Genomic DNA, 17,395 nt, shown 5'->3' with positions numbered 1-17,395 from the left:
AAGTATCTGTATACATTGCAATGAGCTAATGTTATATGCGCTTTCTGATTATCCGTTATATTTTGCTTTCTGGGTCGCATGGTGGGATGGTTCACCTTACCCGCCGCCTCTGACCTTTTGGTACTGCTCGCTATTCTGATTCAAGCATAAGAATCTGTAAAAGATACAATATGGGAGAAAAAAACAAGTTCCTTACCTGTACACTGTGGTTCTCAAGTGTTGATATATTTTATAGATTCACATGCAACTCTTCCTCCTCCCCATTTTAGGTCCACCTTCCAAACCTCTCTTATTGCCTTGTGGTTATCGTGCTCAAAATCTAAGGTATGGTGACCCTGCAGGGGAAGGAGACTCTATGGTCTACGCTCTGATTGGCTACAGTATGGATGTTTTATAACAATGGTAATAGGTTGCTAAACACTAATGAATTCTTATGGGCATTTGAATGTGGGACTGCCACTATGACGACAGGGAAGATTCATGGATGTGAATCTATAAAAAATATCAATACTGGAGAACCACAGTGTACAGGTAAGTAACTTTTTTTTATCTTGCAAAAAAACGTGAACAATCTGGTATGAGTCGGTCCCTAAGAAGTTCTAACTCTCTCCGGTTGAAACTACAGAAATTCAAAAAGAAGAGAACCTATCACCATGCCTTCTCCGGTCTTGCCCCTAGACTATGGAACACACTCTGCCTGAAACCAGATCTAACCCTTCGACCTTCTCATTCAAAAAAGAAGTAAAACAGTTGCTCCTGAATAAATACCGTCAACAATAGATCTGAATCCACTCAAATTGACTTTGATTTCATGTCTGCAGCTCTGGAAGCCTATTCTTCAATGTGCAATTTTGTTACTTTATATCTACTTTCTTTCTTGTTGTTCCTATTCTCATTTTGTTTATCTAACCTGCTGCTATATGTACAGTATTTATTATATGCATATCCCCCTGTTTATCATGTCTGCTTCCCTGCACAGCGCTCTGACACCCTGACAGGTAATGTTCACGCTATATAAAACTTCCCAAATAAATAAATAAAGTTCGAACATTATTCCTGCCTGTTGGGGCTTCTGGAACAAGCCACTGATCCTGCTGCTACCTTAGAGCCGTCTTCGCTGCCTGCGCTGTCTTCTGCCTCCTGCTTCTGTGTCCTCCAGTGACAGGAAAGACTAGTGGTTGAGTCAGGTGACTACGAGTTTAGGCAGCAAGATTTCTCACAGTTGACGTGCTTGGGAGTTTGCACAGCACACCAGCGTCTCCTCTCCTCAGTCAAGCCCCTTGCTGCCTTGGCAAGACCATGAATTGGTTCCCTCCAGAACTAGGCAAAACATATTCCCCCAGTTTACCCTGGCATGGTTGCGCTAGAGCGGCAGCACGCTTCTAAAGGCTATAACTTGGAAACCATCTTTCATGGTTAAGAAATTTGGAGTACCCCTTTATTGTGGGGTCTTGTCCGTGAATTCCACGCATGAAGGACACTAGCATTCAATAATGCTGGCGCTGAAGCTCAAGGAATTCCCACTCACACTAGTGTGTTGGTGCAGGCACTGGTCTGCCACAGGCCTGGCTCCCTTAAGTGGGGGTCCACCCATTATTTATCCTAGTTTTTCATACTTAGATGCGGATGTCAAAGATCCACCTTTGTAGATGATTTCACACAGTTCCTGGCAAATAGCCCCATACCGTTGGCCAGAATTTTTGTGACTCAGTCTTGCCAGGAAGAGGGGTGGTGGTGGGTGTACCAAATACAGAGGACTCTGAGTCAAAGGTGCAAAAGACAAAGAGAGGCATTCCCATGCCGCTACTACACAAAACTCTTTGCAGCAACACCTCTGGGAAAGAATCAAGCAGGAAGGGGTAGAACATGTCTGTACCCTTCAAAAGGACCTCTTCCATCGTTTAGTTTCTTCCTTTCACAGGAAAGGTCCTATAATGTACCTCGCTGTCTGGCAAGCTTTCTACCCATCCCCCATGTTGGGTACCATCCCCGTTACAGGAGATCCAAAAGCATTTCTCTCCACATAGACACAGCGGGCACACTCCATCCTCACTCTAACCAACAAATGCAAACTATTGACGCTGAATCTTACCTGCATGTGCACTCACTGGCCATGGTAGCCCCTCTTGCACTAATGAGTGCGCTCTATGAGTTCCAGCTCATTAGCCAAGTTTATGAGACATTATAGTGGGTGAGACTGCAGATAGGAGGCTCACAGCAAGAGAGTCAAAATACCAGAGCCAAAAAGGGGCATACTAGACATTTCTCTGGGTTAGAACCTATTCTTTCTTAGCAACTTCATTTTCTGAGAAGTGTGAGATGTGCAAGTGCGGGAAGCTTCTCATGCTACAGCTTTTTGTAGATGTACAGGAAGGTCCCCCAATGAGCAAGGTGTGCGTGTTTTTAGGGTGCTTCTGGGATAGACTGAACAGCACGGCAGGATATGTTTTTCTCACCCAGAAGAAGCACGCCCCACAAGCATGTTGTTGAGCCCCAGTATAATTCACTTTGTGGCCCTATGTGTTCTCACCCCTTTTCTTTCTCCTTTCTCACCAGGGAGGGATGGTGGTTGCTCCAGTGATAGCATACGTTGGTCCACTGGAGTCCCTTTCTCTTACTCTAAGCTCCAGTGAGGTAAGAAGGCTTGCGCTATACAATGTATACAATAGTGACATCCTTTGATATGATTCTTCTTGTTCACCTGTGGTCTATCTTTCTTTACTGCTTCAGGTGTTACATTTCTTGCCATGCATAGCCTCTCTCTTTTCCATCTCAGCAGCCCCTGCTGTCAGTCTTTGAGCTCCTAGAGGTGCAACCATGTAGATGTTGCACAAAGTGGGAAATGTACTATTCTATGTTCTATCTGTGCTTTTAGTAATGTTTTTTGCTGTTCATTTTGTGATGAGCTCGGTGCTGCTGGAGGGGCTGTACATGGTGCTAAGGACTGTTTTGCTCTGCGGGGTCTGTGATTCTGCGGGCGTTGCCCAGGGTGCTAGGAAGTGCTGTGCTGCTGGACGCCAGGGATGATGTGCTGTGGATGCTGCTGGGTGTGGTGTTAGTTCTGCAGTGTTGCTGAATGTGCTGTCCACACTGCTAGGGGTGCTGAGCTGTTGTAGGTGCTGTTCTTGTTACTAGGCAATGCTTTTCTGCCGGAGAGGATTTCCATACTTTTAGGGGAGCTGTGCATTCAAAAGGTGATGCTTATCGTGTGACTGGTGCTGTCCTGCTAGAAATGCTGCCTGGTGTTGAAGGGACTGTATTGCGTGAGTTATTTGGGATTCGGAGGTTACTGTTGTGCTGGAGATGCTGTCCTTTGTGTTATTGGTTGATGTGCTCCATGGGTTCCTCCTTGACCATCTATGATATTGTGCTGCTTGACCTGCTTGCTGGAGCTGCTGGAGCTGCTGTCCTCAGCTTTGGTGGGGTCCTCCTGGCTGTGCTCTTCAAGGTGGGGGGTGGTACACTGCTGGAGATGCGGTCCATTGTGTTACTGGATGATGTGCTGCATGGGTTCTTCCTTGACCGTGTGTGATATTGTGCTGCTTGACGTGCTTGCCGGAGCAGCTTTCGTCAGGTTTGGTGGGGTCCTCTTAGTGTTGCTCTTCAAGGTCTGGGGGTGATATGCTGCCGGAGATGCTGTCCATTGTGTAATGCTGTCTCCTTGACGGTCTGTGATATTGTGCTGCTTGGGATGGCTGCTGAGCTGCTGTCGTCAGTTTTAGTGCGGTCCTCCTGGCCGAGGTGTGGGTGTGGGTGTGGGGTGATATGCTGCTGGAGATGCGGTCCTTTGTGTTAACGGGTGATGTGCTGCATGGGTTCCTTCCTTGACCCTGTGTGATATTGTGCTGCTTGGGATGGGTGCTGAAGCTGCTGTCGTCAGCTTTGGTGCGGTCCACCTGGCAATGCTCTTCAAGGCCTGGGGTGATACGCTGCTGGAGATGCTGTCCATTGTGTTATCGGGTGATCTGCCTCATTGGTTCCTCCTTGACAGTCTATGATATTGTGCTGCTTGGGATGGGTGCTGGAGCTGCTGTTGTCAGCTTTGGTGCGGTCCTTCTGGGCATGCCCTTCAAGGTCTGGGGTGATACGCTGCTGTAGATGCTGTCCATTGTGTTATCGGGTGATGTGCTGCATGGGTTCCTCCTTGACCGTGTGTGATATTGTGGTGCTTGGGATGGGTGCCGGAGCTGCTGTCGTCAGCTTTGGTGGTGTCCTCTTGGCCATGCTCATGAAGGTGGAGGGGGTGATACGCTGCTGGAGATGCTGTCCATTGTGTTATCAGGTGATGTGCTGCATGGGTTCCTTCTTGACCGTGTGTGATATTGTGGTGCTTGGGATGGGTGTTGGAGCTGCTGTCGTCAGCTTTGGTGGGGTCCTCTTGGCCGTGCTCATGAAGGTGGGGGTTGATACGCTGCTGGAGATGCTGTCCATTGTGTTATCAGGTGATGTGCTACATGGGTTCCTCTTTGACCGTGTGTGATATTGTGGTGCTTGGGATGGGTGCTGGAGCTGCTGTCGTCAGCTTTAGTGCGGTCCTCCTGGCCGTGCTCATGAAGGTGGGGGGGGTGATACGCTGCTGGAGATGCTGTCCATTGTGTTATCAGGTGATGTGCTGCATGGATTCCTTCTTGACCGTGTGTGATATTGTGGTACTTGGGATGGGTGCTGGAGCTGCTGTCGTCAGATTTGGTGGGGTCCTCTTGGCCGTGCTCATGAAGGTGGAGGGGGTGATACGCTGCTGGAGATGCTGTCCATTGTATTATCAGGTGATGTGCTGCATGGGTTCCTTCTTGACCGTGTGTGATATTGTGGTGCTTGGGATGGGTGCTGGAGCTGCTGTTGTCAGCATTGGTGGGGTCCTCTTGGCCGTGCTCATGAAGGTGGGGGTTGATACGCTGCTGGAGATGCTGTCCATTGTGTTATCAGGTGATGTGCTGCATGGGTTCCTCCTTGACCGTGTGTGATATTGTGGTGCTTGGGATGGGTGCTGGAGCTGCTGTCGTCAGCTTTAGTGCGGTCCTCCTGGCCATGCTCATGAAGGTGGGGGGGAGATACGCTGCTGGAGATGCTGTCCATTGTGTTATCAGGTGATGTGCTGCATGGGTTCCTTCTTGACCGTGTGTGATATTGTGATACTTGGGATGGGTGCTGGAGCTGCTGTCGTCAGCTTTGGTGGGGTCTTCTTGGCTGTGCTCATGAAGGTGGGGGGGTGATACGCTGCCGGAGATGCTGTCCATTGTGTTATCAGGTGATGTGCTGCATGGGTTCCTTCTTGACCGTGTGTGATATTGTGGTACTTGGGATGGGTGCTGGAGCTGCTGTGGTCAGCTTTGGTGGGGTCCTCTTGGCCGTGCTCATGAAGGTGGGGTGATACGCTGCTAGAGATGCTGTCCATTGTGTTATCAGGTGATGTGCTGCATGGATTCCTTCCTTGACCGTGTGTGATATTGTGCTGCTTGGGATGGGTGCTGGAGCTGCTGTCGTCAGCTTTGGTGCGGTCCACCTGGCCATGCTCTTCAAGGCCTGGGGTGATACGCTGCTGGAGATGCTGTCCATTGTGTTATCGGGTGATCTGCCTCATTGGTTCCTCCTTGACAGTCTATGATATTGTGCTGCTTGGGATGGGTGCTGGAGCTGCTGTTGTCAGCTTTGGTGCGGTCCTTCTGGCCATGCCCTTCAAGGTCTGGGGTGATACGCTGCTGTAGATGCTGTCCATTGTGTTATCGGTTGATGTGCTGCATGGGTTCCTCCTTGACCGTGTGTGATATTGTGGTGCTTGGGATGGCTGCTGGAGCTGCTGTCGTCAGCATTGGTGGGGTCCTCTTGGCCGTGCTCATGAAGGTGGGGGGTGATACGCTGCTGGAGATGCTGTCCATTGTGTTATCAGGTGATGTGCTGCATGGGTTCCTCCTTGACCGTGTGTGATATTGTGGTGCTTGGGATGGGTGCTGGAGCTGCTGTTGTCAGCATTGGTGTGGTCCTTCTGGCCATGCCCTTCAAGGTCTGGGGTGATACGCTGCTGTAGATGCTGTCCATTGTGTTAACGGGTGATGTGCTGCATGGGTTCCTTCCTTGACCGTGTGTGATATTGTGGTGCTTGGTATGGCTGCTGGAGCTGCTGTCGTCAGCTTTGGTGGTGTCCTCTTGGCCATGCTCATGAAGGTGGAGGGGGTGATACGCTGCTGGAGATGCTGTCCATTTTGTTATCAGGTGATGTGCTGCATGGGTTCCTTCTTGACCGTGTGTGATATTGTGGTGCTTGGGATGGGTGCTGGAGCTGCTGTTGTCAGCATTGGTGGGGTCTTCTTGGCCGTGCTCATGAAGGTGGGGGTTGATACGCTGCTGGAGATGCTGTCCATTGTGTTATCAGGTGATGTGTTGCATGGGTTCCTCCTTGACCGTGTGTGATATTGTGGTGCTTGGGATGGGTGCTGGAGCTGCTGTCGTCAGCTTTGGTGGGGTCCTCTTGGCCGTGCTCATGAAGGTGTGGGGTGATACGTTGCTGGAGGTCTTGTCCAAAGTGGTAGTAGCTCAGGCCTCTGCATGGTGCATCTGCTGTATTGAGAGGTGCCTTGGACACCGCTGTTTCTGGCCAGAAGCATCAGCTGAGAGATGGCCCCTTCCTTTAATTCTGCTCCAGTGTGTTTCCCCTCCCCAAATATTGATGCTAAGAAAATTGTGCTGCGAAATTGGCTCTTCGTTTGCATTGCAGTTATGTTTAAAGATCCGTAAGCATTCGGCATCCACTGGACACAGTGAGCACATTGCTGTCCTAAACAGGAATGATTTAAACATGTGCTACTATGAATATTGTAGAAACACTCTTCATCTTCAGAGACTAAAATTAGTCAGAGATGGCTAGTTCTGCGTGAAATACTTAATTTCTGTTTGGGGCCCGTGTGATGATTTTACATCATCCAAAGGAGAGCAGTACATTCCATGATGCATTATTTCCCTTGTATGTTCTGCAATACATCCCATGCCTGCAGAATGTCTTCCGGTGTTACAGATGATCCTCGAGGCTGGATCTGATAAACAGAGAGAAGACCTTCAACCAAGGGACAACACCATTCGCCAGCCCCTCAAAGGGGGAGGGTGCATCCTACAGTCTGAACCGCATCTCCTGGAATTGATAAACTCCCATCAGAGTCTCACCCCTGTTCTCCTTAGTGTCAATGTTGCAAAGTCATCCTTGTGCCCTTGGGGACCCCCGTTTGTTGCTGACTGGTGCTGGTGGGAACTGACTCTGACTGTCCCTGGGCTCTGCCTGAGCAGGCCCAGAGCAAGAGCTATGTTGAAAACACAGTTACAACAAACACATACATGAGGGTGCACTATATATATTAGGGTACATTTATAATTGGCATGACCTACCCTAGAAGCCCCTAGTAGATAATAGGGCAGGGGATTAAAACCTACCTATAAGTACCTAGTATATAATAGGGCATAGCATTTTAGAGGCCAGCAGCACTTTCTTCATTTGCATGTGAGCACCGCTGAGAGCTTGAGGTCATTTTAAAAGCAGCCCTTGTCGTAAAGCATGAAGTTCCAAAGGGGGATAAGGAGGCAATGCCAGTTTCATCTACCTCCAGCCCCTCTGAACCCAGCCATATTGGAGGCTTAAGGCAGGAATTTACAGATGGTAGGGGGAGGAGAGCTATGAGAATGAGCCATACTGGAGGTTGGTTTAAATACTTGCTCCTCTGCCGAGATTTCAGCCATACTGAAGTTTGGAGGAATAGTGCTTTCAGGGAAAAGATCATGCCACACCTTGGAGGAAGTGGTCCTGCTCTGAGGTGTTGCCCTGCACCCCATTGCACAGGAGTGCTCTCTGGCTTGACCCCAGAGAACACTGAACAAACGTGAGGTGAGAGCCTCTCAGATCTGATGTTTGAAACAGAGAAGAAGGCTTGCAAAGCTGGAACCTTGAGTTGCACCACCAGGCTCTGCATTCTGACTGACTGCGTCTGCTGCATTATCTGGAATCACAGCCCTTTAGATGTACCTTACTTCAAGAGGAATAAAGAAGGGATTCCTTGCAATCTACAAGTTAACAGAGCTCACCTGGACCATCATCACCAAGAATCCACTGCCCCGAGTGCATCTAGTCGATTTGTAAGGGTTTTGTTCAGGTGCTTTGTGGGAATTGTAGTTCCAAACTTTCAATGATCATCTTGGAGCTTCCAGACCATTGGGTTGTGTTTTGGTCACATTGGACCCTCAAAAGGAGCTCCAGGAAGAAGTTCTAGAAGTTTGGAGCAACTTTGGGGAAAAACTTCATAAGGTGACTAAGTACTAGAAAGTGTTTATTCTTTAGAAATTCATATCTCTGGTTCCCTATATTGGAATTTTGTTATTTTAACAAAACATATTTCATATTTTTATGAAATGGTGGGGGTTTTATTGTGTGTTGTGTCTTAAGTTAAGCCTGCCTGCTCACAGCCAAGCCACCCAGAGTTGAGCATGGGAATCATTTATTGAGACCTGTACTAAGCCCTAGACTGTAGACTGTATTAGTGGCCGTATTGCTAGTGGTAGATGCATATTGACCACTACTAATAACCCACTTTCCAACAGTCTGGGTACAGTGGGATCTTCTAGGAGCGACGGGTTAGATCCAGTGTACAGCCCCTGTCTTGTCCGCACTTCAACCCAGAGAAGGTGGGCACAACAAGAGTAATCAGAGACACGGAAAAGTTTAAAATGTTTATTTTTAACTACGTGCTCTAAGGTGCAGTACTTTGGCTAACATAAGCAGACAAATGATTAGAAATAAACCCATCAGCATTGTTACAATTCCATAGAAAATGAAGGGAGATATCATATTGAAAATGATAGTGGAAAACAGGTCCTATAATACTTTGTGAACCACCCTCCCTTGGCTAGTAAACTATTTTTATAAACTAACAGCAGGTCTCTAGGTTTGAATGGAGAACCCCATATCTCAAAGATCAGCTTTGGTGAATCACATCACAGGATCAGCTCTGCTCTCTGTGTCTGGAAAGGTTTTTCTCCAAGTCTAAATCATGCATGCAAATGCAATATAAAAGGCACCTGAGTTTCAGATATTTGCAGCTGTGTGCTTGTTGTGTCTAGAGCTTCGGCCGATCAACTTGAATTCAACAGCATACATTGTTTTTTGACCTTGACGGCTTCTGCACACAGTGTTCAGACTAAGGTCGCGGTGCACGTCTAGGGATGTGAACAACAGACCGTTCTCATGTGAATAAAAAGCAAGCAAGCAGTTTTACTTGTAATAACAGCTACCTATAGTGTCGTGTGCAAAAGTGGCAAAGTGGCAAGATGGCGTTTAACTTCTAAAGCGCTTATGCTAACATAGCAATATGTGCATATAAAACCCTGTCCTTACTACACCCTCCCTTAATCGGCCCACGAACATGATAGGGAAGCAGTGTAGGAACGCAGAGTTCAAGTTCGAGTGAGACAGAACCAAGTCCATATATTGCCAATCCATGTAATTGGTAGTGAAAGTTCAAAACATTTGTTGGGAAAAGTAAAAAATAAAAACATCTCTCAGGGGTGGTATACAGCCCAATGTGGAGTAAAAAAAGAAAAATTTAAATATCTGGATTAGGACGTGCAGAAGATGGACAACTGACAATTTAATCCATCAATGTGTAGGCACAATAAGTTGCAACTGCCTCCAAGAGGAAGTCATTGTAATGTTCAGTAAATGAGTCAGCCATCCAGTCAAGTACAGTAAATGAACGTACATGTTCTTCGACAACCGGAGCCTCTAGCACCATCAGAGGACAACTTGCGTGTTCTTCAAGATAACTTCGCGTCAGGAAGTCATTGGTTGCAGCATATATATATCCCAATTCCCTAGGATTCCGTGCGCCGCTCAACAGGCCATAATTCCGATACCAGAACAGTCCAACTCATGAGCACTAAGGGACTCATCAGTCGATCATAATCCGGGGCAGGAGACGCCGTGTTCGACTGGCACAAATCCAGAGCCCATTCGAATGGACAATCTAGGCAATGGAAAACAGGTTGCACGCAAGTAAAGTATGAGAACCGGAAGGATAATCCATAGGCTACGCTCAAAGTGGCAAGTGGTAGTGATCCATAGTATTCAATCATCCGGTTGCGCAGTTGAAGCAGCCAGGGTGGGCTGTCGTGTGACACAGATCGTGCAGCCATTGCGGAGCAAGCAAACCAACAGCAGCACACCAGCAGTCAAGGCGAGAATTAACGGAAGCCTGCCGAAGACGCTGGAAAAAATAGAATGAAAAATGGAAAAATGCTGGTATCACACCAAATATTGTTTGGAACGAGGTCACAAGGCCGGAGCCCACAACTTTGAAAAAATGCACCAAGCCAGTTGTTGAGGACGCGCATTGCTTCACCTTGTGCCAATATCCTGTGGGTGCTTGCTACCTGTCCTGCCGTGAGGGGAACGGCGCTCTGCAGCAGATCCTTCGTGTTGGCGCCCTGACACGCTCCGCATTGCCGTGAGGGGAACGGCGGACAACAAAACTACATTTCCCAGCATTCCCTCACCTGGGCGCCTGCCAATTACATCGCTAGGCAGCGCCGGGGAGGGATGAAGGCCAGAGAGGAGACCCACAGCGCGGGACGCGCATTGCTTCACCTTGTGCCAATATCCTGTGGGTGCTTGCTACCTGTCCTGCCATGAGGGGAACGGCGCTCTGCAGCAGATCCTTCGTGTTGGCGCCCTGACACGCTCCGCATTGCCGTGAGGGGAACGGCGGACAACAAAACTACATTTCCCAGCATTCCCTCACCCGGGCGCCTGCCAATTACATCGCTAGGCAGCGCTGGGGAGGGATAAAGGCCAGAGAGGAGACCCACAGCGTGGGACGCGCATTGCTTCACCTTGTGCCAATATCCTGTGGGTGCTTGCTACCTGTCCTGCCGTGAGGGGAATGGCGCTCTGCAGCAGATCCTTCGTGTTGGCGCCCTGACACTCTCCGCATTGCCGTGAGGGGAACGGCGGACAACAAAACTACATTTCCCAGCATTCCCTCACCCGGGCGCCTGCCAATTACATCGCTAGGCAGCGCCGGGGAGGGATAAAGGCCAGAGAGGAGACCCACAGCGCGGGACGCGCATTGCTTCACCTTGTGCCAATATCCTGTGGGTGCTTGCTACCTGTCCTGCCGTGAGGGGAACGGCGCTCTGCAGCAGATCCTTCGTGTTGGCGCCCTGACACGCTCCGCATTGCCGTGAGGGGAACGGCGGACAACAAAACTACATTTCCCAGCATTCCCTCACCCGGGCGCCTGCCAATTACATCGCTAGGCAGCGCCGGGGAGGGATAAAGGCCAGAGAGGAGACCCACAGCGCGGGACGCGCATTGCTTCACCTTGTGCCAATATCCTGTGGGTGCTTGCTACCTGTCCTGCCGTGAGGGGAACGGCGCTCTGCAGCAGATCCTTCGTGTTGGCGCCCTGACACGCTCCGCATTGCCGTGAGGGGAACGGCGGACAACAAAACTACATTTCCCAGCATTCCCTCACTCGGGCGCCTGCCAATCACATCGCTAGGCAGCGCCGGGAGGGATAAAGGCCAGAGAGGAGACCCGCAGCGCGGGACACGTGCGGGCCGCGCCCGGGCGAAGCCCGGGCCAAGGGCGGGCCCGTCCTTGCCCGTCCCTGACCGATCCTGACTGGACTGGGCCACCCCTCTAACGTTGCTACGGAGCTCTTGCGCTCAAGGTCGATTTGTACTTTCAGGTTGGTCGGACAGTAGCTAAGTGTTTGTCACGTTGTTGTTATTAAGCCCTTTGGGCCACTACCCTGTATCAACACAGAGGTTCAAATTACTGCAAATTGCGTTATTGTTTTCCCCATATTTTTGATATTGTCCAGAGTTATATCCCCACTTGTGCGTTCTTGTGTATGATGGCTGGCAAAGGGAAACGTACTGGTGGGGGCGGATCTGTGTCCGGCACTCTTGACCACTTTATTACTAGAGCGGTTTCAGTTCTAGAACATGAATTAGCCATTACTGAGCATCGCTTATCTTCAGAGCTAACTCAAGCTAGACGTTCATCTTTGGGAATTTTAGCACTAGCAAAATCCCCAATGAATTCAGCAAGGCAGGACACATGTGATCCAGTGCAGCGGGAGACTTCTGGGGCTAGTACAACTACATCATTGGTCAGTGGTAATGTGACTGATGCTCTTGGTGAATCTGCCCTTACAATAGGTAGTTCTCCTAATATCCCCAAACTTGTTTCTACCTACCCCCAGACAAGGGCTAGCAGAAAAGTTCTAAAACCCCCTAATCTCAAGAGGAAAAGAGATGGGCTGACCCAGGGAGGGAGACAGGCGAAACATCCTAATGTCCCGAAAAACCCACCTTCTGCAACGGGGGAGGGTTCAGGCTGATGATCATCCATCTCTGGGCGAGATTTCCACCAGGTCGCCTGACCCGCCCCAAACCAGTGATTTGATTTCCAAGATTGAGAAGATGGTGCGATCCCTACTATTGCCACTCCTAGAAAGAGTAAAAGTGGTCAATGAAAAGGTAGAACGACTCGAACAAACAGTTTTAGACAACTTTTGCTCTGAAAAATGTCATCAAATTGACTACCAAGGACAGAGATAACTCCTCCAGGGCAAATCTTATTCCTCCCGTCCTGTCATCTTTGTCTTTTGACCCTGATGTTTTGCCTAAGGTAATCTCCGAGGTTGCTCCCCCTAAGGCCCTGGCCATGGATAAACCCACTAATCAAGGTGCTGGCCACGAAAGAGACTACCCCACGAGTATTTCCAGCATTAATACTGCAAAAAAAAAAGAGTCCGAGTAAAGGAGTAAATATGGAGTCTGGGGATAAAACTAGCATACTCCCTAGGGCTCACATTAATCTTCCTCCAGATTCCACTCCTTATGTAGCGGTATTGACTGGTGTCCCTGAGCTAAAAGAAGGTACATTGGAATCCTACCAACAACTCAAAAACAAAGTTACATTCTGGCTAAACAGTAATAGACCTATCCCGAACTATTTGGACGGGAAGATTCTTTTTGCTAGAAGGGTTAGTTGGATAGGTCTTAGACCTAAAGACGTTCCTAGGGACTCCATTATTATCAATTTTGAAGACAGACGCATAGTGCGTTTTATTTGTGACCATCCATCGGTTTGTGCCCAGTCCAAAATCGGGGTCCAAGACCTAAGGTACTTTTATAATTTCAATGCCAACATACCCGTAAGATCTAGTCCAGACCAGACAAACTGGGGAATCAATGACTTATGCTACTCTGTAGCTTTGGACTGACCGGCGCCTGGAACGTCGCTCCCTATTATCTCTTCTAACTCAATTAACCCTATAGGTGAACTTAAGGGTGGAGGAAAGGCAGCCCACCTTTTAGCTAATGGGGCGCTCCAAGTAACTGATTCATTTTCCCCCAAATCAGTTGGCGATATCCAAAGGGGTTCTGAACAGACCTATGTTAGTCCATTTCATGTACCTGGCTATGGAACGGCGAGGGGATCAATGGTCTCCTGGAATGTTGCTGGTTTGAAGTCAAAAATGGAATCTCCAGAATAGTTAGTTTTTGTAGGTGGCTTTGACGTTTGCATCTTCCAGGAGACCTGGTCCTGCGAGCCCCAGTTTATGCAGGGCTTTTTGAATTTCTGTGTCCCTGCAATTCGGGGTCCCAAGGGGTGCCCGATGGGAGGTCTGACAACCTGGGTTCGTCAGGATGTATTTCCAGGAGCTAACGTAGTCTTAAATAAGTCTGACGATATCCAACTAGTCAGATTATCACTGGGCCCCATGGGCGATCTGGACATCTACAATTTGTATATGAGAGGCCCTAATAGGTCGGTCTCACGGGTTTTGGCACACTTGGCTTCCCTCATAGACCAGTACTCAGGTGGGAGGGGAGTGCTTGTCGCTGGTGATCTGAACGTCACCTTCGAACCACTCTTGGATCCCGATTTTGGGTGGGGCGTTGATCCTGTGGAAGACCAACTTTGGGGAGTACCTGAGCTTGACCTTAACCCCATAAAAAGGTGGTCCGAGACAATCATACAGGTCAACGCTTTTTGCTATGAGTATGGTTTGAGGGCCCTGAATGGAAGGACGCCAGGTGACAAACAAGGGGCCAATACATTTGATAATGGTCGCCACTCCAGTAGGATTGACTACGTTTTATGTAGTCTGAAACTATGGCGATTTGTCCTAGACATGGTGGTTGAGGTTAGAGCCGAGAGCGACCACAACCCTATCTGTGTTACCCACCAATGGTGGACTAGTAACCGTCCAGTAGCTGAGGACATGGATCCAAGGCCGCCTGAAGTTGTTCCTACGAACGACATGCGTAGGCTCAAGTGGCGCGAGCTCAAGCTAAATTACCTGGCCACTGCTGATATAAACAACAAATTAGCTGATGCCATATTGGAGCTCGAGGGTATGTCAACCTCAGAGTCACGCAGCATAGCAACCACCGAACTTCATGACAAGCTGTTTGATGATATAGGCTCGTATTTCATGAAGCCTACGAGGAAACCTAATAAGATCCCACCCAAGAGTCTCAGATGGTACGATGACGCCTGTAGGCAATCTAGGGCCAACTTGGCTACCGCCCTCTCTAGTGGACTCAATGATTGTGTTCGCCTAGCTAGATCACTGTATAAAAAAGCTGTAAGAACGGCCAAAAGGAACTGGGATGAACAACATTGGCTTGATCTAAAAGGCGCATGCTGCACCAGAGATTCCCGGTTATTTTGGAACATCATCAAGTGGGGCAGTGGTGGGCGACCCGATAGCCCTTCCAATTATGTTTCCCAGGTGGAGTGGGTCAAATACTTCAAACCCCAATACGCCTGTAATCCCTCGTTTAATTTTGCCTGGGTTCCAATTTACGCTCTCTTTTCCCAAGGTCTCTTTTGTATCCAAGATGCTCTGAAGGCCCTGGGTTCTGTTACTAGTGGTCGTGCCCCTGGACCAGATAGGGTTCCTCCCGACGTCTTTCTCCATAATAAAGACAGCTGGAGTAAGTACGTCACCCTTTTGGCTAATGCTGTGGCTGTAGGTGCTCCCGTTCCCAAATAATGGGGGGGGGGCTGTCATAATCCCTGTATTTAAGAAGGGTGACAAGGCACTCCCATGCAACTACAGGCCAATTAGCCTGATAGATTCTATACAGAAGGTGATTGGGAGGATGGTCCTGAACCAGATACAGGAGTGGATTGATGATAACAACATTTTGTCCCCCTTCCAAGCAGGCTTCCACAAATTAACCAGCACAGTGGACCAGGTTTTTCGCTTCGTCCAACTCAACTGGCGGTTGGTGATGCTGGGCAAAGGCAGCCTCTACGCAGCTTTCGTGGATCTGAGAGCTGCCTTTGACCTTGTGCCTCGTCTCTGGTTGTGGGCAGTTCTGGAAAAGCTTGGTCTCCCTAAAGAAACCTTGACATTGGCTATGCGATTGCACGAGTCCAACTACGCTAGGATCCAATGGGGTGGGCCAGGCGAGGTTACCCCTGAGTTCCCGGTTGAGCGTGGTGTGCGTCAAGGTTGTACTATGGCACCCACGCTCTTCTCATTATATATTAATGGGATAGTTGATCTTATGCTTTCTGTAAACACTGACGCCCCAAGGTTGGCTGGAGTTACCATCCCTATATTAATGTTTGCAGACAACACACTTATTGTGTCCAAAACGTCAAGCGGTCTGCAAAAAGCTGTGCACTTGTTCGATGACTTTTGCCTTGATTACGGTCTGGAGGTTAACGTGGCAAAAACAAAATTCATGGCCTTTAACCCCCATGCGAGCTTTCGAGGAAAAAAGGTATTTATGAATGGTCAATCTTTGGAGATGGTTACTAACTTCACGTACCTTGGTATCCAAATAGCAAATGACATCAAATGGCGCAAACATATCGAAATGGCCACCCTGCAATTCAAACAACTAACCGGTGTTTTAAGCAGGGAATTCAACAAGTCATTCACAAAACCAATAAGCCCAGTACTGCAAGTTTATGAAGCAAAGGCCTTAAGTTCTGTGCTTTATGGGGCGGAGCTTTGGGGTTTTGACCAGCTAGCCTTTCTATCCAGTGTAGAACACAAATTTTTTCGGAGTATAACTGGTCTCCCCCAGAGCACTCCTCTGATCCCACTTACATATGATCTAGGTAGGAGGTCCATTTTGGACATTGCAAAGCTCCGACCGGTTTTATACTGGCGGAGACTTTGGACTACCCCTGAGCTCTCCCATTATGCCAATGGCCTTATGGACATCATAAAAACTGATGTTTTCCACAAAATTGTATGGCTAAAGAGCTTACATGAGACGCTGAAAGGAATGGGTATGGAGGTGCTATGGTATGACCCGGTGACAACCCTGTTCCCATCAAAGAGTTCTCTTAAAAAGGCATACTGGGATAGAGTAGACTTCCATGTATTGAATAGAGCTTCAGGGATGTCCGGCAGCTTTTTAAAGGCTAAAATTGCCCCTGCCCTATAATCATACTGGGACTTGGTTACTAATGTTGGTGACAGGAAACTTTACTTCCAGTTCAGAGCTGGGTCCCTGCCCCTTAGATCTCTGACAGGGAGGTGGGCTAGGAAATCGGAGGAATTATGCCCTGTATGTGGGGCTAAATCTGAAACAACCGCTCACTTTTTGTTTGCCTGTCCGGCACTTACTATTCCAAGACGTGTTTGGCTTTCTCCCATGTGCAAGTCCCTTGGTACCAGGAGCAGTGCTGTGGCATTACGAATCTTGCGCACTAGCTCTTTAACAATTATTTCTGTGGCCCTAGCTAAATATCTGGGTTGGGCATGGTCTTTGCGGAGAAAAGCGATTAAGAACACCCCAGAAGCCCCTTAATGGAATACGTGCATTGAGCCTGTTTTTTTAGCTTAGCAATTCAGAATTTGTATTAGATAGCGTGCTTTTCTACTATTTTTAGACTTATTCATCAGTATACTGATTCATTTAATGCTTTTTTAACAGTTTTTTAATGTATTTATCGATGCCAGGCATTATTGAGGGCTCAAAAATTGTGTTCTTGTTTTTATGTTTGTGTCTTTTATGATTCTTTTTTAAATCGAATAAAGACTGATGGATGAATGACAGTTGTTGACGAGGCATTGAATATAGTGTGAATCAGAGCACCGAAATGAAGTGGGAGATCAGTATTTAAAAGAGCATGCACCTCGGTGCGGGTGTTTGCTATGTGAAGGACAAATGTTTCACGAGAGGAAGTCAGGGCGACTTCTTTTTGAGACAATAGAGCCCTTATTCTGCTCATCTTGTTGAACTCTTCTTTCAAGGTTGGTATGGAAGGCCAGATGTATACATCCAGTCTCCCATGTGGGGGTCGGAAAAGGACATTCTTACAACAGACTACTCGTTGGGAGACAGTTGCAATGTACGGAATCCCTACAAGCAT

The 17,395-nt window shown here is 48.4% G+C and overlaps 1 protein-coding gene across 7 annotated transcripts in view; it reads left to right on the top strand.

Annotated features, from left to right (window-relative positions):
• Positions 1-17,395, top strand: part of LOC146839456 (mitochondrial coenzyme A diphosphatase NUDT8-like) — a 249,060-nt gene that overhangs the window by 218,239 nt on the left and 13,426 nt on the right. For all 7 annotated transcript variants that reach the window (XM_085651505.1, XM_085651507.1, XM_085651512.1 and 4 more), the window contains exon 4: positions 2,557-2,634. In XM_085651505.1, the coding sequence (XP_085507631.1) occupies positions 2,557-2,634 (78 nt within the window). The remainder of the gene's footprint in view (positions 1-2,556; positions 2,635-17,395) is intronic.

This window comes from Triturus cristatus, chromosome 4_1, assembly GCF_964204655.1.
Source record: "Triturus cristatus chromosome 4_1, aTriCri1.1, whole genome shotgun sequence".
Lineage (NCBI taxonomy): Eukaryota > Metazoa > Chordata > Amphibia > Caudata > Salamandridae > Triturus > Triturus cristatus.
Note: the sequence above shows the minus strand (reverse complement) of the source record. Positions and strands in the feature narration are given on the sequence as shown.